Genomic DNA, 21000 nt, shown 5'->3' with positions numbered 1-21000 from the left:
GCGGCGGGGCGGAGCGGGCCGGCAGCGGCCCCTGGCGGAGGAAACTTGGCCCCGGCCGCGGCTGCCGCTTTGTTGCCCTGGAACTTTCGTTAGCGGGTGTCACACACGTGTCAGTCAACACGTCTTCAGAGCGGGGACGGGGACGGGTGGCCCCCCTCGGGGCAAAGCCATGAACTAATAGGCGGTTCCTTTAACTGAGGGACTCCGGTCACCCTCCGTGCAGGTGAGAGTTTTAGCACCTGTGGGTGACAGAAGAAAGGGGCCCCCTCCCCCCTCCTTCCCTGTGACAGTCTGTCAGCCTGAACCCCGGACAGCTAGTGAGTCTCCCCTGCTCTTTTCTCCTCCCACCCATGAGCCATGGCCTCCAGCCCACATCCTCAGACAGGGCAGGCCTGGCTCCAGGCACCAGCCCTCCAAACGTGTGCTTGGGGCGGCACCTGGAGTGGGGCGGCGCTCACCCAGGGAGAGCGGGGTCACGGCCGGGCTCGCTGCCCTCCCCCCGGTGCTCTGGCCGCCGGGGAGAGCGGAGCCGCGGCGGGCTCACCGCCCTCCCCTGCCGTGCTCCCGGCGGGGCGGGGAGGGGGGGCAGTGGGAGGCTTTTTTGCCTCGGGTGGCAAAAAAGCCAGAGCCGGCCCTGTCCTCAAAGCCTGAAATCCATGGCCGTGTGGATCTGGGCCCTACTCAGGGGCTGGAACAATGTGTATAGTGGGGCAGCTGAGAGCCATGGAACCAAAGTGTAAACCCTGTGTATGATGGAAACCACTTCCAGCCAGGGGGTACAGTAGCACCCCAAGTTCCAGCACCTATGGCCCTACTCCTTTTTCCCCTTCTCTCCCAGCTCTCACCCTCCCGCTCCCCTTTTCCCCCTACCACACCCATCCACGCTCCAGCCTTGGTTTCCCTTCACTCCAGCACCAGGCTCCCTTGTGGGTAATTTGCTGGAGGCACCAGTGTAAATGGACAACTGCATTCCACACCCACTGAGGCTTCTGAGCGGCCTTCAGGTGTCACATCAAGAGGTGAATACAACAGCTGAGTGGATGGGTCAGTGGAGAAAGCACAAGGTAACAGTGAGAAGTTTATCATTAGTGGAACTAGCAGCAGTTGCAGTGTATCAGCCACGTAGCCATTGTCATGTATTTTGTAAACAGCAGGGCATGGGTGAGTTTTAATTACTTTTTTAAAAAACCCTTGCTGCACACCAATAGATTTCAGATCTGCTTGGACCTACTTTGATTGTTAAAACGCTCCCTGCTCGTGTCCTCTCCAGTTTGGACTATGGGGTAGGTGGTCGTGTGTTTAACATCACCCTCACTTAAAATGTTTCTTTAGTGAAAAAATGGCTAATCTCACTAGTGCAAAATAGCCCAACTAGTATATTTAGCAGATTTCTGCAGCAGAATAGTGCATGTATAGATGCCCTGAAAATACAATTGAAAGGCAGCACAGCATATAGGCCAGTTCTGATTCAGATCAGAGTTCACATTGCAGCCATCCAGCAATGGATTGGCAAATTTTAATTGAAATAAACTGGTTATACTTATTAGCCTGAAGCAATATGTTGCTCCCATGACATGCTTCCGTCCACAGTGTTTCATGTTTATTACAAAACAGGCACAATTCCAATTTATACTTTCCATGTTTTGCATCAGGAAGAAATAAGACAAAGTATATTCCAAAGCCCTAAATGTCTAGGTGAGATCTTTACTGTCCTTTAGACATAATACTTAGGGATAGCAGAAATCACTTTATACAAAGTTAAAATCAAATGCTTCAAAGACAAAGATTATTAAAAAGCGACAAAGGGTCCTGTGGCACCTTTAAGACTAACAGACGTATTGGAGCATAAGCTTTCATGGGTGAATACCCACTTCGTAGGATGCATGTCATTAAATATACCACCACTCCTTCACTATGTTAAAACAGTTTAAGAGAGAATCTCCATTAGCTCTGAATGGGCTGATAAGATCCCATATACGTCCTTATTTTCTGTTAAGTCCAATGAAGTCTCTGCCCTCCATGTAGCAAGATACAGATTATCACCATAGTGGATTCTTAGCTTACTGGGCTATATTAACATTATGCTCACCCATAGCTTGTCAGGAGGAGGGTATGACAAGAAGAAATAGTATTGTGGTCATTTACAGGTTATTTAAAAGTAAGCATATAGTGCAAGTGAATGAATATTTTCCACTGTTGCTCAAGTGAGATGCACAACAGATCACAGTTCCAGGTCAGGTTCTTTCAACCAGCTCTGCTCTTGTTTTAGGAACATGACAAGCCCTTTTAGAGGCAAGTGGATCCACTTTGGGATCTCACATGAATATTTCTAGTAGCCAGTATTCAAAAAATAATATAGGATCCTCAGTGTTCATTTGATGTTCTCAGGATCTCAATGTTATTGCTTAGTAGGTTGTGATATTTCACTATCTGGTGTATCACGCAAGAAGTATTTAGTTTTGCTGTAGAATTCTTTCAGTATTTATTTTTTTGCAAAGCACAGATAGAGAGAGTTCTGGTTTGGCCTTACACACGTTTAGTTTACTTAGCAAGCTTGTCAGACTTTGTAATCCCGAATGGCTACGGCTGCTTGCATGTTGTCAGATTGGTGGCAATGCCAGAGGGTAGCCACAGACTAAGAGATCTGTTGTGTAGTGTCCTGAATTGGGCAGGAGTTTCCAGATGGCTGGTTCCTTTAGTTATGGAGTTATGCACAGTGGGAAAGTCCTTCACAGTCTCTGGATTTCATTCAGATTGTAAAGTCAATCGTGATCATCTAGTCTGACCACCTATATTCCACTACAGGATTTCCCTGAATTAACTTGTTTCACATACAGCAGCTCTTTTAGAAAAACATCCAATCTTGATTTAAAAATGGCCAGTGATGGAGAATTCAACTACAACGCTTGATAAATTGTTCCAATGGCTATTCACCCTCACTGCTAACAATTAGTGCCTTATTTCTAGTCTGCATTGGTCTAGCTTCAACTTCCAGCCACTGGATCTTGTTACACCTTTGGCTCCTAGAATCACAGAACCACAGGGTCAGAAGGGACCGCAAGAGTCATCCAGTCTAACCTCCTGCCAAGATGCCGGATTTGTTGTGTTTAAACCACCCAAGGCAGACGGCTCCAGCCTCCTATTGAAAACCTCCAGTGAAGGGGCTTCCACAACCTCTCCAGGCGTCGGTTTCTTCGTCCTACTGTTCTTACAGTGAAGCAGTTCTTCCTGAGATTTCATCTGGCTGCTCTGCTGTACTTTTAACCCAATGCCTCTTGTCAGACCTCTGTGGCAAAAGAGAACTTTTCTCCATCTTTTTTATGGCAGCCTTCATATCTGAAGACCACTCTCCTGTCCCCCCTTAATCTCCTCTTTTCCAAACTAAACATACCCAGTTCTTTCAGCCTTTGCTCGTATGGCTGGTGTTCCATCCCTTTGATCATCTTTGTTGCTTGCCTCTGGATCCTTTCCAGTTTCAGTACATCCTTTCTATAAGCGGTGACCAAGACTGGACACAGTACTCAAGCTGAGGCCTAACCAGTGTCGAGTAAAGTGGTACTATCACCACCTCCCATAACTTGCCTGCTAGGCCTCTGTTAATGCAACCTAACATTGCATTTGCTTTTTTTGCAACAGGCTCACATTGCTGACTCATGTTGAGGTTGTGATCCACCAGAACTCCCAGATCCTTCTCAGCAGTGCTGCTGCCAAGGCAGATCCCCCCCGTTCTGTACTTGTGCATTTGGTTTATGTAGCACTTGACATTTGTTTGTTGAATTTCATTTTGTCGTCTATAGACCAGTTCTCCAATTTTAACTCCATCCTCCAAAGTACTGGCAACCCCCCTAGGTTTGTGTCATCTGAAAACGGAAGAGCCCATGTTGTACTTAAAGTACTGCACAGGATCTTTTCAGGGGGATAAGGCAAAGGGCCACATTTATTGGTAATACGTGTATCAATCAACACCGTGTCATATGCATATCATATATATTACAGTCATGTACTCACATACACACACAAGCACACTCCGGCTTGATGTTGTTACCAACTAGTTGCTCCCCTTAACTGCACTGGCCAGGTGAGTTAGATGGGGGGAGGGATGGAGCCGGGCTTCTGTCGATCTGGATTGATGCTCCAATGTTGACAAGACGAGACCCGGGTTCCTCTGTAAGACACCTCACTTTTATAGCAGCTTCCCTCTCATGCCAATCTGTACCAGATGCAAAATCTGTGTCTGTGTCAGTTGGTCATCCGTAGTGCTTCCGTCTGGGTGTTGTCTTAATGCTGCCACATTTATTTTCAAAGAGGGTGTTTTCAAAAGAAGGTGCTCACTTCTAACTCCCAAGGCCATCAAGCACCCCTTCTCCCTGACTGCCCCCAGAACCCCTGCCCCTGACTGCCCCCCACCGCCCCATCCAACCCCTCCTCCTTCCTGACTGCCCCTCTAGGACCCCTGCCCCCATTCAACCCCCCCCATTCCCCACCCTCTGACTGCCCAAGTTGTATGAAAATAGAGGTTATATATGGAAAGACTTAATACAAGGTTATATGAAGAGGCATAATACAAAGTCATATGAAAGTTATGCAAAGATGCTTAATGCAGAGATTTATCTACACCAGGGGTAGGCAACCTATGGCATGCATGCCAAAGGCAGCACGCGAGTTGATTTTCAGTGGCACTCACACTGCCTGAGTCCTGGCCACCGGTCTGGGGGCTCTGCATTTTAATGCAATTTTAAATGAAGCTTCTTAAACATTTTAAAAACCTTATTTACTTTACATAATATATAACTAAACTATTGTTGTATCGACGTATAGAAAGAGACCTTCTAAAAAACGTTTAAATGTATGACTGGCAGGTGAAACCTTCAATCAGAGTGAATAAATGAAGACTCGGCCCACCACTTCTGAAAGGTTGCCGACTCTGATCTACACCCATTATCAAACCACCACTAATTTAGAGACGCACACTGTAAAAATAGGGTTTTTAAAATTCCTAAATAACCCAGTTTCACTTGAGAGAGACAAGGTGAACCAACCTCTGTTGATGGAAGGGAGAAGCTTTCAAACTTCACAGCACTCTTCTTCAGATCTGGAGAAGGAAACTAGATTTCAGTTTTACTTCTCATTTATTAAATTTGAGTGCTTAGAATCATAAAAATCTCAGAAAGCCTCATAAGACATCCTATAAGTCAGTGGCCAGGCTTTCCTGCTTACCGCCCCAGCAGATATTTTTATGCACTTAGTTTTTATAAAGTTGACACACAGATTTCCTGGATTTGTGGGAGTTGTTTAAAGTGGGATGGAAAGAAACTTCCCATATCCAAGCACAGATAATGTAATTTCATGATAAAACCTCTAATGATTAGATATTTGATGAGTTGTCCTAGGCTTTAAAGCAGATTTAAATAACATGGGTTGAATAGGATTTTTTGACCGGTTATTTCTTGAGCAGATATTGGTTTCCATCTTCCTTCCACTGCTTCTTTCTTTGCATGTAGAACTGTTGCTGCCTTTTTAGTTTGGAGAGATGAATAATCCCACATCAAGTGACTTCTCGGGTTTTAAAATGGAGAGAGGATTTCTCTCTCTCTCTCATATTTATTTATTTATATATGTAAGCAGAGTCCGGATGAGCTCTACCCTGACATCTGCTGGTGAATTATGGCGAGTGTGGAAAAGAACTCCAGGGGCTGATCTTGTTTGCATAGGCACACCCACCTGCCTGGTATGAAACAACAGCAACTGAAAGTGGTTACTTTGGCTGGTGTGGGATCCCCAGTTTCTCTGTTATTGGGGCAGGAAGAATAAAGTTTTGTTACCCTGATTCTGTGAATCAAGGCCAGTGGAACTGTTGTATGACAGAAGGACTCACCATTAACTAAGTAGCACTTGCTTGACAAGGGGCATGGGTTAGAAAACCTAGTGAATTGAGAGAGGATGGGGGACAGGTATTTGTACCTGATAGTATGGGCCATCCTTTGAGGGCCTGAAACACCAATTGCACCACCTTCTCTCTCCACTGTTGAATTATCAGAGCTAACTTTGATTCTATTAGGAGTCTAGTTACAGGCTGCTGAGCTGAATTCACTTTGGGCCAATGGTGCACCCAGCACTGGGGCTCCCCTACTACAAGCTGAAATCATTAAGAGCTGAGATCAGATCACTGAGTGCTGTGTTAACTAGTGGGGGAATTGCTAAGCGGCTGGCGGAGCAGTTTGCAGGGATGGCTGGAGGAGCAGCTTGTAGAGCAGAGCAGTTCGTAGGACGGCAGGAAGTGGACTGGCTCGTGGTGAAGGCTGCTGTGGAACCCCATGGAGAGACAGCCAGCCAGCCTTGGATCACCTAAGGTGCCCCTTAACACCCTGCGTGCCCCCTTTTCACTCTGGGGCTGCACTGACCAGGGACAGAGACTTTGGGGGTTGTTGGACTTTGGGACTCTGGTTCTTGAATCCAGCAACCCAAAAATCACTCAAAGGGAAAGGACACGGCCCAATTTGCTGGGGTGGGTCTTTTGCTCATGGTTTGTGTTAGGAATCCTGTTTGTGGTGTTTTTCCAATTTAATGCTGATGTCGTTTACCTCATGTTATTAAACATTTTCTGCTACACTCAGACTCCGTGCTTGCGAGAGGGGAAGTATTGCCTCTTAGAGGCGCCCAGGGGGTGGTATGTAATTGTCCCAGGTCACTGGGTGGGGGCTCGAGCCGGTTTTGCATTGTGTTATTGAAACGGAACCCCTAGATACAGAGCCCGTTCCTTGTTGCTGCCAACTTAGATGGGCAGGAGGGTTACATATATATACGCAAAATATTTCCCCCCCTCATTTTCATATCAAAAATTTGGTCTTTAATTGCTGTAAAAGGCCCCAAGGAGCCTGCAGAGGATTCTGCCATGAAGAGAATCTTTTTGGAGGTCTTTAAGGGACTGTTTACCAATAAAGTTTCTTGGCCTCAGCATCGTTCGGAGTTTGGGTTTTTCTGGGCCACATCCTGAAAGGTGCCAAGGCTCAGAAACTAAATGAATCTGACGACTGTAGCGGATGTTGAGCCTTTCTCAGGTGTTCCCCATCTACATTTAGACATTCCCTTTGCCACATGGGAAGTTGGCATTTTGGACGAGGATAGTCCTTTCAAATTAAGTGTCTGTCACCAGCAGTGCATTTAAACAGCCTCCTGCTGTGTAAGTCACCTGCTGTACTGTACCAACCTCAGTGACCATTCAAGTTTTAAAGGACAGGCTGCGCTGACCAGAGTCCTCTTTTGCATGATTCTTTTGGTGCTTTACAAAAGTCACCTTTAGCCTGAAGTGTTCACCACATTCAGTGCAGGTGTAGGGCTGCTCTCCTGTGTGGATGAGCTGGTGGTTTAGCAGACATTCCTTCCGAATGTAGCTCGTTGCATTCCACACATTTATAAGGCTTCTCTCCAGTGTGGCCCTTCTGATGTCTAATAAGATTTGACTGGCGGCTGAAGCTCTTTCCACATTCCACACACTTATAAGGCTTCTCTCCTGTATGGACCGTCTGATGTCTGATAAGGCCTGACTGGCAGCTGAAGCTCTTCTCGCAGTCACTACACTTGTAGGGTTGCTCTTGCGCGTGACTATGCTGGTGTTGCCGGTAAGTCTCCCTCACTCTGAAGCTCTTCCCGCACTCAGTGCACTTGTAGGGCTTCTCTCCCGTGTGGATATGGTAGTGACTGGTCAATTTGGATTTGGTGATGAAGCTCTTCTCACACACGGTACAGGCATAGGGTCTCTCTCCTGTGTGGAGTCGCTGATGGGATAGCAGGACAAACTTCTGCCGAAAGTTCTTCCCACACACAGTACAATGGAAGGGTCTCTCTCCTGTGTGGACTCGCTGGTGACGTAGGAGGTGTTTCTTTTGGATGTAGCTCTTGTCACACAAGGCGCACTGATAAGGCTTCTCTTTGCCATGACTTATCTGGTGATTTATAAGACTCATCTTCAGCCGGAAACTTTTCCCACACTCTTTACAAGCATAGGGTCTCTCTCCAGTGTGGACTGTGTAGTGGTTGGTCAGCTTGGATTTCTCATTGAAGCTTTTCTCGCATTCCGTACATTTATACAGCTGCTCCCCCGGGTGGATTCTGTGATGCTTGATGAGAATAGACTGGTAGCTGAATCGTTTCCCACACACAGGGCACTGATACGGCCTCTCTCTCGAGCGGATTCTGTAGTGACTAGTCAGTCGTACTTGATCAGGAAAGCTTTTGTCACATTCAGTGCAAGGATATACTTTCTCTACAGTGTGACATTTCCGATGAGATTTATCAACAGTCTTGCAAGCGAAGCTCTTTGATTTCTCTCTTGTGCAGGGCTGTGGTTTTGGCTGGAGTTCACCAGAACCTGCCTCACACGGAGTAGATTTCCCAGGTCTGATCTTTGCGGGGTTCTCCGGTTGTATATTTGAGCTGCCCTGCCTCTCGGAGGGCATTCCTACATTGGGACTCCGGAAAAACTTCTCTGCAGATCTACCAGATAACTTCTTGGTCAGCTCCAGGCTCACAGGACCTTCACCATGATGCCGATCCTCAGATCTGACCAAAGCCCCTTCACCTGATAGAATAAAGGATTATTATTATTTGCATACATTAGCATCTAGAGGCTGTTCTCTGCACTGGACGAAGCACAAAGTACGAAAGTCCCTGCCACCTATAGAATCCAGACAGGGATTTAAATAAAATGCTTGATTTTTAAAGAAAGCCTCTTCACCTGAAAATGCGGGGGGGGGAGGGAGAGAATAAATCAGATGATGAGAGAGCTACACTGCCCATAGTCAGTCAGGCATGGTAGGAAGCCAGGACTGAGGTCGGAGATGAAGGAATGTCAAGTTCTGGTTACAAAACAGAACAACATGAGAAAAAGGCAGAACCTTTAAGAGCTCATCAGAGTTTTGTTGGCATTTCCAACATTTTACTCATTCACTGCATCCACGTTGTTTGAATTACTCACCGGCGCTGCGATCTGGATGGCTCTCTTGTGGTTCTGAAGCTGTCTGATCTCCAATAGGTGGCTCTTCCTCTTGCTTGGTTCGGGGTGAAATGTGTGTGGAAGTGGAAGATTCTGTTCAGAGGAAAGAGAATCTCAGTGTATTTTTCTAGTGTTCACAGAACATTTTTTCAAAAAGAGTTGAGACCCAATTTCAAACCTCGGCCAATTCTTTGCCAAAACAGACAGGTCTTCTGAACACATACGAACACGCCTGCAGTCATTTAAGGTACATCGACATGCGGATAAAAAACCTGCGGCTGGCCTGGGTCAGCTGAGAGGAGCTCAGGCTCTGCGGCTCCAAAATCGCTGTAGAGATTCTCCGGCTCAGGCTGGAGCCTGCGGTCTGGGACCCTGTGAGGACGGAGGGTCCTAGAGCTCAGGCTGGGGCTGCAGCCTGAACTCTACACAGTGATTTTTAGCCCCAGAGCCTGAGCTCTGCAAGCCCGAGTCAATTGAATTGGGCCAGCCATGGCCCTGCTGTGGGAATTTTATCCCTCTGCAGACATACCATTACAGGCTCCCCAGAGCCGCACTGCTGAGCTCCCAGATGACAGCCACAATTAACAGGCCCCCAACACTTCCCATTTTAACTTTCCCTTTGAAAAAAAAAACAAAACCAAAAACATTGAATTCCACATTGTGTTGATGAGATTCTAGGACAGGGGCGGGCAAACTTTTTTGCCTGAGGGCCACATTGGGTTTCTGAAATTGTAATGAGGGCCAGTTAGGGGAGGCTGTGCCAGGCGTGGCTCAGCCCCCACCCCCATCTGACCCCCCCCGTTTCTCGCCCCCTGATAGCCCCCCAGAACCCCTGCCCCATCCATCACCCCCAGACTTCCAACACCCCTCATTCTTGACTGCCCCCCCTGGACCCCTGCCCCATCCAAGCACCCCTTCTCCCTGACTGCCCCCCACTGCCCCATCCAACCCCCCCTCCTTCCTGACTGCCCCCCCGGGACCCCGCCCCCATTCAACCCTCCCCGTTCCCCGCCCTCCGAGCGCCCCGACCCCTATCCACACACCTGCCCCCTGACCACCCCCTCCTGAACTCCCCTGCCCTCTGTCCAACCCCCCCGCTCCCGGCCCCCTTACCGCGCTGCCTGGAGCACCGGTGGCTGGCAGAGCCAGCCACGCCACTGCGCAGCACAGAGCACCTGGTCAGGCCGGGCTCTGCAGCTGCGCTGCCCCAGGAGCTCACAGCCCCACCACCCAGAGCATTGTACCGGCGACAGAGCGAGCTGAGGCTGCGGGGGAGGAGGAACAGCGGGGGGGGGAGGGGGCTAGCCTCCCGGGCCAGGAGCTCAGGGGCCAGGCAGGAGGGTCCCACGGGCCAGATGTGGCCCATTGGCCGTAGTTTGCCCACCTCTATTCTAGGACATGGATATCCCTGTGCCATACATAAACAACATCATTCCTTCACAGCCCTACATAATCGGTCACCACTCACCTGTCTTGGTGTCTGTAGACACTTCCCTTTCCTCTGGGTCCCCTTGATCCCTGACACATGGCTCTTCCCCTTGTTCAATCCTGGACAGAATGTCAGGTTTGGAAATTGCATAGTCTGATCATGGAAACAGACACCAGGGATCATTATGCTTCATTAATAGCCACTGAGTACTTGCTACAATGTCAAAGGACTGAGAATTACGTTAAACCAATCCCCTTCCATCACCAGAGATGACTGGCAATTTGAGTGTAGACAAAATAGTAAAAAAAACATAAAACATCTGGTAGAAGATCAGTTTTGGACCCTGCAGCTGATTCAGAAATAGCCACATATACGGGAGGCTGTTTATTTAATCTCGTCTGGTTCTGAGCAGGTAGAGAGAGATTTTTCTGTCCAATCTCTGTGTGTATCAGTTAAATACACACAAGAAAAATATAGCTAGTACTTTGATACTGGACACTAAAGTATTAAACCCATCCTTGGGTATTTTTAGTCTCTTTAAACGGGGGCTGTGTAAAGTGGACCAGTCACAAAAGTTCTAAGTGAATGCTGATCTACCCAAAACCACGGGAAATGTAAAAAGCACTGATCATGGAACTTCTGATAAATGAATGAAAATACATCATTACCCAGTGAGAGCAAAGTCTCATAGTTGCTCTTCATCACATTCTTGTAAAGCTCCTTCTGCCATTCATCTAAATTCCCCCATTCCTGCTCATTGAAATAGACTGAGATCTCATCAAACGTCACTGGGACCTGAAATCACAAATGTGACACATTCAGCACCGTCAGCTGCAGTTGTTTCCAGACACCTGCATCCCGTGACTTTATATCAAAGGTAGCAGTAGAGGTTGGTAATGCCTGAAAATAATTTTTATTTTCTGGTGTCTCGTTAGTAGCCAATGAAAAAAATCTCTGGTTTCTGCCCTGTATCTTTTTAACAAATGTCCCAATCAGAAATGCCAAAACCACCATACTCAATTTAGCCTCCTCATTGAGCAAGTGTGTGGAGTGCGCGTCAAGTATCCTTTCACAGGAGAGAGATTTTTTTTTTTAATTTCACTTATCAGTGGCACATAATATTTTCTTATGAATTTCAAATCCAGGGCACTATTGCACACCCAGAAGGAAATCTAGTTATCCCTCAAGTCCTATTTTGAGGTAGTTGTTCATTAAAGGATCTACCTCTCATAGGTACTTAAGAAGACTCTTTACGTTGGCAAAGGGATTGACAATATGAACTAATAAAGGAAATGGGAGTTACTGACCTGTAACTAGAGAGTCTTCAAGATGTGCGGTCCCTATCTGCTTTCCACTGCGGGTTACCCATGTGCACCATGCACCCAGAGCCAGAGAATTTAAGGATAGTATCCACTGGTCTGCCCTGACTCAACTTGTGCCTTCGTCCGAGGGGATAAAGGGCAAGGCCAACCGACCATCTCTCATAAGAACATAATAAGAACGGCCATACTGGGTCAGACCAAAGGTCCATCCAGCCCAGTATCCTGTCTACCGACAGTGGCCAATGCCAGGTGCCCCAGAGGGAGTGAACCTAACAGGTAACGATCAAGTGATCTCTCTCCTGCCATCCATCTCCACCCTCTGACAAACAGAGGCTAGTGTCACAACCCCAATGGCCCCCTCCCTCAGGGGGTCCCCTGGGGAGGCAGATCAGCATTGTATGTTGCTAACGCTGGTGCAGGCATTGCAAAGCATTTTGGGAAGGGTCAAAGGTGTGAGTGTGGAGTGAAAGGTTCCTTTGCAGGTTGCAAGAGGCCGAAGAGGGAGGGAGGGAGAAGAGAATGGGTTAACTCGACCCTCCAGCTACGTCTGAAGATAAGACACAGACTCCAGCCCAAGGCCATGGCACACAAGCGACTCTCGGCTGCCCCAAGAAAGATGGGGGCCTGGATTCCAACCCCGAACAGCCGTGAGAACAGAGCAGTAAACTGAACAAGACTGCAGGGGATGGCAAAAAAGCTAGTGAGACAGCGAAGACGAGCGAGGGGGAAAACAAGTTTCGCGTCCCTGAAGCCGGTGTGTTTTGGGGAAAGCTAAGGAGGCCACAGAAAGCCGGTTTGGACTGGTACAAAGAGCATGTGGGACAAAGGTCCCTGAACAAAACGCCCACAAAAGACCCCAGGACTTAAAACCCTCCTAAGAGCTGAAGCAAATCGGAGACCAACAGCGGACCCTGGACGACCTGTGCACAGGACAGAACTCTCGTCCACCCTTCCCCCTCTTCTTCTTACGTTATACCTGGGCTTGGCCAGCCCTGGATTGTGTGTGAGAGAGTATGAAAGTGGGTTAGGGCACAGGCACTAACGCTTTTTTCCTTCCTCTGAGTGACATGGGGAGCACCCCGCACTCACCACTATTATTTTATTAATAAAGCTTTAAAATTTAGTCACTAGGTGTGCTCCTTCATCTCCTCCCCTAAAGATCCTGCAGCCTCAGCCCGATCACCTGATGCCCCAGGCAGATTGGTAACAGAAATCTGTCACACTGGAGATACCATTCCTTACCCATCCTGGCTAATAGCCATTAATGGACTTAATCTCCATTAATTTATCCAGTTCTCTTTTAAACGCTGTTATAGTCCTAGCCTTCACAACCTCCTCAGGCAAGAAGTTCCACAAGTTGACTGTACACTGTGTGAAGAAGAAATTCCTTTTATTTGTTTTAAACCTGCTGCCCATTAATTTCATTTGGTGGCCCCTAGTTCTTATATTATGGGAACAAGTAAATAACTTTTCCTTATTCACTTTCTCCACATCACTCATGATTTTATATACCTCTATCATATCCCCCTTTAGTCTCCTCTTTTCCAAGCTGAAAAGTCCTAGCCTCTTTAATCTCTCCTCATATGGGACCCCTTCCAAACCCCTAATCATTTTAGTTGCCCTTCTCTGAACCTTTTCTAATGCCAGTATTAGTATATTTTTGAAATGAGGAGACCACATCTGTACGCCGTATTCAAGATGTGGGAGTACCACGAATTTATATAAGGGCAATAAGATACTCTCCATCTTATTCTCTATCCCTTTTTAATGATTCCTAACATCCTGTTTGCTTTTTTGACTGCCGCTGCACACTGCGGGGTCGTCTTCAGAGAACTATCCAGGATGACTCCAAGATCTCTTTCCTGATTAGTTGTAGCTAAATTAGCCCCAATCATATTGTATGTATAGTTGGGGTGTAGACGCAAAGAAACCTTATCTTTATGGAATACAGTGCAAGAAGGAACTGCCATCATCGCTCCAAGCTCGCCAACCCTTCTAGCTGAGGAGATGGCTATTAGGAAAGTGACCTTCATGGAAAGGAGACATGGAACAGGAAGCTAAAGCTTCAAAGAGGGGGAGGGGGCTTGTGAATACTGAGAGAACAATGTTCAGGTCCAATTGGGGAGCTTGCTTCTGAATAGGCGGGAAGGTTCTGATTAGGCCTTTCCAGAATCTAGTGGTCAATAGATGTGCGAAGACTGAGTAGGCCTGAGAAGGTGGATGGTATGTGCTGATTGCCAACAAGTGGTCTCACAAGGACCAGATGGACAGGTCTGATGTCTTCAGAGAGAGGATATAGTCCAAGATGAGAGGAATATCTGTAGTTTCTGGGAGAATGCTCCTTTGGCATGCCCAAGAAGAAAAGCGCTTCCATTTAGCTAGGTAACATCTTCTAGTAGAGTCTTGTCTACTATTAGGAAGGATGTCTTGCATGGCTGTGGTGCACAAACATTCTAAGGATGATGGTGCGGGTTCCCCAGCCTGGGTCTGACTGGGGCCTCATGGTCTTCTCCATGAGGTATTTGCAGAGACAAAGTTCCTGTCCATCTTGGGCATGGCTGGGGAACAATCAGCAGATACTACGCCTCACCGTGATCTGGGCTTCCCCAAGGCAGTCCAGGCAGCACGAGTGGTCGTCACTGTCCAAGAAGGATCTTGGGCAGGGAAGCACAGAGTTTGAAGCCCAGAGTCCAAGGCATAGTCTGGCACCCAAACGGTACCGGGGGGAGAGGAGGGGGAAGCAGGATTTCCCCCAAAGAGACTAAATCTAAACACTAAGAGATCTGTAAAACACTAAACTATAAACTAAAAACAGTAAAAACTATTTAAAAGCTACATCTAATTCTTGTTTTATAAGCCAAAAGTACAGACAGTGGAGGTTCTGACCCAGACCATGCAGCGGTGACAAGGAACTGGAGAGACGGTCGGTCTCCTCCGCCCTTTATCCGCTCGGACAGAGGTGCGTGGTGAGCCAGGGCACGTGTGTGGACACAACTTTCAAATTCTCCAGTTCCGAGTACATGACGGAATACAATAGGGACCATCACTCAAAGAACTTTCCCATTTCTATGACTATATGACACCAAGATTTGCTTCTGCCCCTCAGCACCAGCTGGGATATCGTTACCTTGGGAACTTCTCCCTTCGTGCCTGTGGGGAGTCTCAGGATCCAGAAGTTCCTGTTCTTCAGCAGGTTCTCCACATTCTCCAGCCTCCTCTGCAGCAGCCCGTACTCCTGGATCAGAGTTCCCAGCGCAGCCAGCTGATTACCAAACTCCCCAACTATTTTCTCACCGTTGACTAATTTCTTCTCAGCCGACCCTGTTCTCCCCTCCAGATTCACCAGTCGGGAGGGAAATGAATCAACCTTCCCCTCCATGGTGTGAACTGCAGCCACTACAGTCAAGGATCTCTCTGCAGCTTGATCTGAGCCTCTCACAGAAATTCTTTCGGGCACAGTAGGAAGCTGTAAATGAGTTAGATGCTGTGATGCCACGTCCCATTCAGGAGCCTGTTTGAAAAGGCAGAATATAAACATGGAGTTGGCGTCACCCACTGATTTGGCAGACTGTCTGCTAGACGGACAAACAACATACATACTGCAAGGGTACTTGGTGCTTTCCGGGGCTGGATCTTTATTCTACAGGAGTCACTCTCTTGAGGAGACCTGGTCTGTTGACATTTTTGTTATTGGGATAATTTTTAACAGTATATAATTACTGACTAAACTGTATCAGCCTGGGATTTGACAAGCATGAAAACCTCAACTCCACTGTAATACCATTCCAACCCATTCAAATAAATTCTGATGTTTTCTGGGTTCTAGAAAGGGACCATGTCAGTCGCATAAGAAGTTTCAGATACGTCTGGACCCTCCTCTGGCTGACAAATGCGGCCCCATTTTCTAAAGCAGACCTTTCAGACATCACTATTTTGTCTGCACTAGTGAGTATGTTTTATTTTGCAATAGGTTAAGCAGGTTTGAAAGTCAATAGCCCCTTCTCTGGAACATCTGTATCAAGTACAACAACATGTCTTCACTCACTGTTTTCTGCCTGAGAGTCCCACATACCCAATGCAACATCAGTGAAAATAAGTGTTGTATTTGTCTAACTATTTAGGTAATATTGTTGGTTTAAGGTTTAGAATGGGAGACGGAATCCAAAAGAATCCAGAGCTCTCTTCCAAAGAATGTTGTTAATTCTTTGGCACACAGTTAATCAGTGCTCCCTGGAAGTACTGACCCTGATTTGAGAACACTTCAAAAATAAATAAATAAATAAATTAAATAAATTGGTCAACGGAAGACCCAGGTCACGCATGGTTTATAGTAACCCAGCGAGGATCCAATGGCAAAGCTGAAATGTAAAATCCAAATCTACTTTTCCACCATTGGCAGTGACTAGACTGCACCCAGACTCTTCCCCATGCTGTCCATCTGCAGCTTTAAAGGAGCAGAAGAAAGATATTTCTGGTAAGTCTCTGGGAAGGTTACAGCTAAGGGACAAAGTCTACACAGAGATCCACAGGTGCTGGAGTGGTTTCCGTTCTATACAGGGGTGACACCGTTTAGCTCAATGGCTCTCAGCAGCCCCACTATACAAACCGTTCCAGCGCCGCAGGGCAGATCCTGTTCCAGAGGAGAGAGGGAGACATGCCAGGCCCACGGCACTGCCAGCTGTGCCCGGCAGCCGGGCTCCACACTAGTCAGCGATTATTGATTCCCTCCAGCAGTGGAAGCCGCCCGCACCGCTGCGTCCCGGGCACCCTACAACCCTGGGGCGGGGTTACACACTGCAGATTTCTCCATGCGCAGCCCAAGCCGGGCACGGTCGCTGCTGGCCGGGCGGGCCGGTCCCTGCGGCTGAGGACCAGCAAAGTCCCGGTCCTTGCTCAGCTGCAAACGGCTCTGCCCCGGCTCCAGCCCCGACCCCGCCCGGTCCTTACCTGGGCAGCGGCCCGCTCGGCCATGGCCCCCCCGGGCGGGGCTTCTCCAGCGGGCCCGGCCCGGCCGAGTTCCGCTCCTGCTACGGGCTGGGCAGAGCCCCGTGTCTCGGGCTTGTTCCCCGGGTTCGCCCGGCTGTCAGACCGAACCAACGCCCTCGGGGAGGCCTTTGTGACGCCACGTGCCTGCGTCTACACTGGCTCGCGCTGCTGTAAGTGCCCCAGTGTGAGGACACACTAACACCAGGCAGGGACCGGAAGGAAGTGGAGCCATGTTCAACTTACCGGCTCTGGTCAATGAAGTGTGAGTGTAGACACCCTCACAGCCCTCCAGCAGCTGTCCCACAGTGTCCAAGAGTGACGGCTGTTTGTGAACGCCTGCAGAGAAAAGAGGCTGTGGATGCACAACTATAGACCGGTTGTAGAAATGGGGATATGTACAAAGATTGCACGGGGGAAGCAAACAAAGGGGTACCACAGGGATCAGCAGCTGTGCCCCGTGTGGCCGGGGCTCCAGCTACGGCAAGAGTCAGGATCCGTTTGCAGTGGAGTCTCAATCTAGCCAGCTTTCAGAGGGGCAGCCGTGTTAGTCTATATCAGCAAAAACAATGAGTCCTTGTGGCACCTTAGAGACTAACAAATTTGTTTGGGCATTTAGCCAGTCCCACCACCAGCCAGACATGGATGAACCGAATCCAGGGGCAGGAACCTCAGCTATGTGTCTACAGCTCGCATTCTTCCTTACAATGTTTAAATGTGAAGATGGCACCAGCCCAACCCCAATTTAGCAGGACATAGGTATCTATTGCTCATTGTTTTACTTGCCCAACAGAGGAACAACAAATAGAGGTAGAGTTGTTATCTGCTTTTCATTCCCCCTTAGAGGGAGGCAGGGAGGGACCATGAGCTTATTTGTTATTGTGCATTGGATTCTCTTCCTGAAAATGCTGCTACAAGTTTAGAACCTGTGGAGTCAGTATTGTTATTTATTATTTAGCACGCACAACATATTAGGCACCTTATGGATTATTTTAAAAATAAACATCACCTATGGACAATATTAATGATGAACTCGCAGACTGTACTGTAATCACAAACGGGACAGATCAGTGTGACAGGGAAAGTTTATTTATGTCAGCAAGACAATTCAAACCCATTCAAATATGAAGGGCAGAAAATCCTTATATGGCATTGCCAGACCTTAACCTGGCTACTCAACAGAAGTAAAGACTCGCAAAGCTCTATAGGTTTTATTCTACTGTCCGCTTCACTACACTTCCTGGCAAAATAATATGCTATGGCCCAAGGCTTATTTTACATTCACAGAATGTTGACACCCCCTATACAGGTAAAGGCATAATATGGCCATTGCACAATGGGGTCTTAGTCCATGACTAGAGCTCCTAGGCATGACAGTAATACAAATAGTAAATAATGTTTACTGTGTGCCTGCAATGTCACTTCTGTCCCCTCCCCATTTACACACTTCAGCGGCAATCAGCTAACAAATGCTGGATAAAAGAGTTACTAGATTTGGCATCTTTCCTGCACTTCTTTGACAGAGTTCAGATCTACTATCATTTATTCTAAACAGGGGTGCCCAACATGGTGCCCACGGGCGCCATGGCCCCCGCCGGGGCATCCATGTGCGCCCACCTGCTGGCCGCCGGACAAGCAGCCCAGTGAAATGCCGCCGAGAAGCAGCAACGTCAAGAAGCGCTACCGCCGAAATGCCACCAATTCGGTGGTGACGCCTCTTGATGACACTGCTTTACAGTGGCATTTTGGTAGCAACGCCTCTTGACGTTGCCACTTCACGGCGGCATTTTGGCAGCGGCTTGTCCGGCGGCCACGGTCCTCGGCGGCTAGTCGTCCGGCGCCTGCCCCACGGAAAAGGTTGGGGACCACTGTTCTAAAACATCCCCTTGGACTAAGACAATTGCTTATTGCGTTGTGCTCTCGGATGTTTTGCTCATGCTGTAACTCGTCATTTGACAGCAATCACTTAAAAAAAATCTTTATTGAATCTTAATAGCAAACTAGCTTCAAATATGGTACATACGAGATTGTTGCAACATAACACAACAGGATACCACAAAAAGCAGCATCAAAAATACAAGTATCTACATAAAGACATCTTCATGTTTATGGGTTGTATGTATATTAATTCTGTTTAGAGACACAGTAAATGGCTTTGCAACAGTCCTCTCCTTGGGTAAAGAAGGGATTGGGAAAGTCCTGTTCAAGTAGTCATCACACTAGCAACAATGTTTCATATTTTATTAGTGGTGGGCATAAATCTAAAGTATGTTTTCAGGATCTGTGTTGAGAGAATAGGGTTGCTTTTAGCAGAGATTCAAGGAACAAACATTTAAATAAGATGTTAACTGAACTCAGAAAAGATACCTTCAGAAATAAACAGTAGTAGTAAAGACAACCAACCTTGCATGAAAAATACCTGTTCATTTTACACAGTATAACATTCATTGCTTTTTTTGGGGTGGGGGAGGAGGTTAAATTCACATACAAACTATTCACTTATGGGTCCAATCTTGCTCCCATTTAAGCCAATGGCAAGATTCCCATTGACTTCAAGGGAATCAGGAACAGGCCCTATATCTTTGGAAACAAAACATAAAACTTATCTTCGTTAGTTCCAAATGGCCTGCTGAAGCTCCATATTTTCTTTTTCACTTTATTTTAGGTTCAATAAAGTCTTTGCACTTTCTTTATCACACAAAGATACTGCACTTCACTAGCACAGCAGTGTTTAGCAGGATATAATCATGTTAATTCAGTGAAATACTTAGCAGAAGGCTCTTAGGAAGGGGAGTAGTCCTCTTTTTGCAAATGTGCTCAGTCCCAGATGGGGGAAAGCCCATATTGTGTCATTTACACACCCTATCACTGTGCTTCTGCCTACATGCAAGTGCAATTTTCACTAAGTGATAAATACAAAGACTGGTTCCTGGTTCTTTTACTGGTCTCATTTCCAACTAAGGAAAAACAATCCATGTCAACAAAAAAGGAGTCTGGTTCTTGGTCTCCCTTCAAGATTTTGAGCTGTTGCTCAAAAAAATAATACAGAATGCCCCATTTCTATACCCCTCCAAAACTCATGCCTCCTCTAGCTATTAATTCCCATTGCATTCTATAGGAGCTCACCCCTATTGCCCAACAGCTTTCACTGTATTCTGTGGGAGAATCTAATTTTATTGTCAAGCCTCTTCAGTGTTCAATGTTTTCTGCTTAACGTTTTATTTGATTACCATTTGAACATATAAAGTGCTATATGACTAGGCTTGGAAGGATTAGATTTTTATCAGTAAATGTCAGAAAATGTCAATTTCACCACAGGTAAGCACAAATCAACAACAAATATTTCCATCAATAATAACTGCTGTTTACAGATAGGCAAAGTAAGAAAAATGCCGATTGAGAACTTAAGGTCAAATCCAGTGATTTAGACTTCTGAATAAAGCTTGTTACAAATAGACTAGAGAATGAATAATTAAAACAGGTCGGATTTGTAGATTTAAGGATATTTTGACATATGATGTTGGAAATTTGTGTTTTAATGGTTGATAAAGCTTTAACTCTTTGCATCTCAATGTCTACCATCTTGAAATAATTGTCTGATCCCCCCCAATTTCCTATAACTGTGAAAATTCAAACTGAAACAAAAAAAGCTTAAAACCCATAATTTTGCACAACAGTGAAAGTGTAAATCACTAAAAAATTTCAAATGCTTAAAATACACTCATATTATCTGCTAAAATTATTTTTAAATATATCTAATTCTGCCAAGCCTATATGTAAACGCTAGGTCCTACTATTGTTCTGCAGAGCACTTGTGGAGCATGAGGCTCACGCTCCACAAGTTGATAAAGTTTTGCATCCTCAGTAGCTATTGTTTACTTGTGTTGGTAGATGTTCTGCATTTATCTTCTACCTGTCATCACTATTTGCTCAGGAAGAACTCTGTAACTGAGCTATTGCTACCAGATGGATCCTTCCCAAGGGTGGGAACTACTTTTGTTGTTGTACTTGTTGCACAAGAGGGGAAAACATTCTACACAGAGTTGTTTGACCAGATTCTGCTCTCAGTTGCACCTAAGCCACCAATTGCAGGAGTGTAACTAGAGTGCCAGATTGAGGCCTCTATTTCAGGGGGTTCTTGAACCATTTCATGGTTTGAATCACATTTTAATGGAGAGATCATTTAGGGGATCAAATGCCCACTCATTCGTGATTGCAGAGAATCCCTATTTAGGAGCGCATATCATTCTACAGCAACTGCTTACATGGGAAAG

The 21000-nt window shown here is 46.7% G+C and overlaps 1 protein-coding gene across 1 annotated transcript; it reads right to left on the bottom strand.

Moving 5' to 3' along the window:
• Positions 1-4699: 4699 nt before the first annotated feature.
• LOC128830939 (gastrula zinc finger protein XlCGF26.1-like) lies at positions 4700-15168 on the bottom strand. The gene is given in 7 exon segments (XM_054016895.1): positions 4700-5092; positions 6934-7394; positions 7396-8578; positions 8975-9085; positions 10461-10574; positions 11090-11216; positions 14871-15168. Coding segments are annotated over 6 exon segments (1962 nt in total). The 5' UTR covers positions 15123-15168; the 3' UTR covers positions 4700-5092; positions 6934-7219.
• Between the last annotated feature and the right edge of the window lie 5832 nt (positions 15169-21000).

The sequence above is a fragment of the Malaclemys terrapin genome, chromosome 2 (assembly GCF_027887155.1).
Source record: "Malaclemys terrapin pileata isolate rMalTer1 chromosome 2, rMalTer1.hap1, whole genome shotgun sequence".
NCBI classification, from domain to species: Eukaryota; Metazoa; Chordata; order Testudines; family Emydidae; genus Malaclemys; species Malaclemys terrapin.
This window is presented reverse-complemented; position numbering and strand designations above follow the sequence as displayed.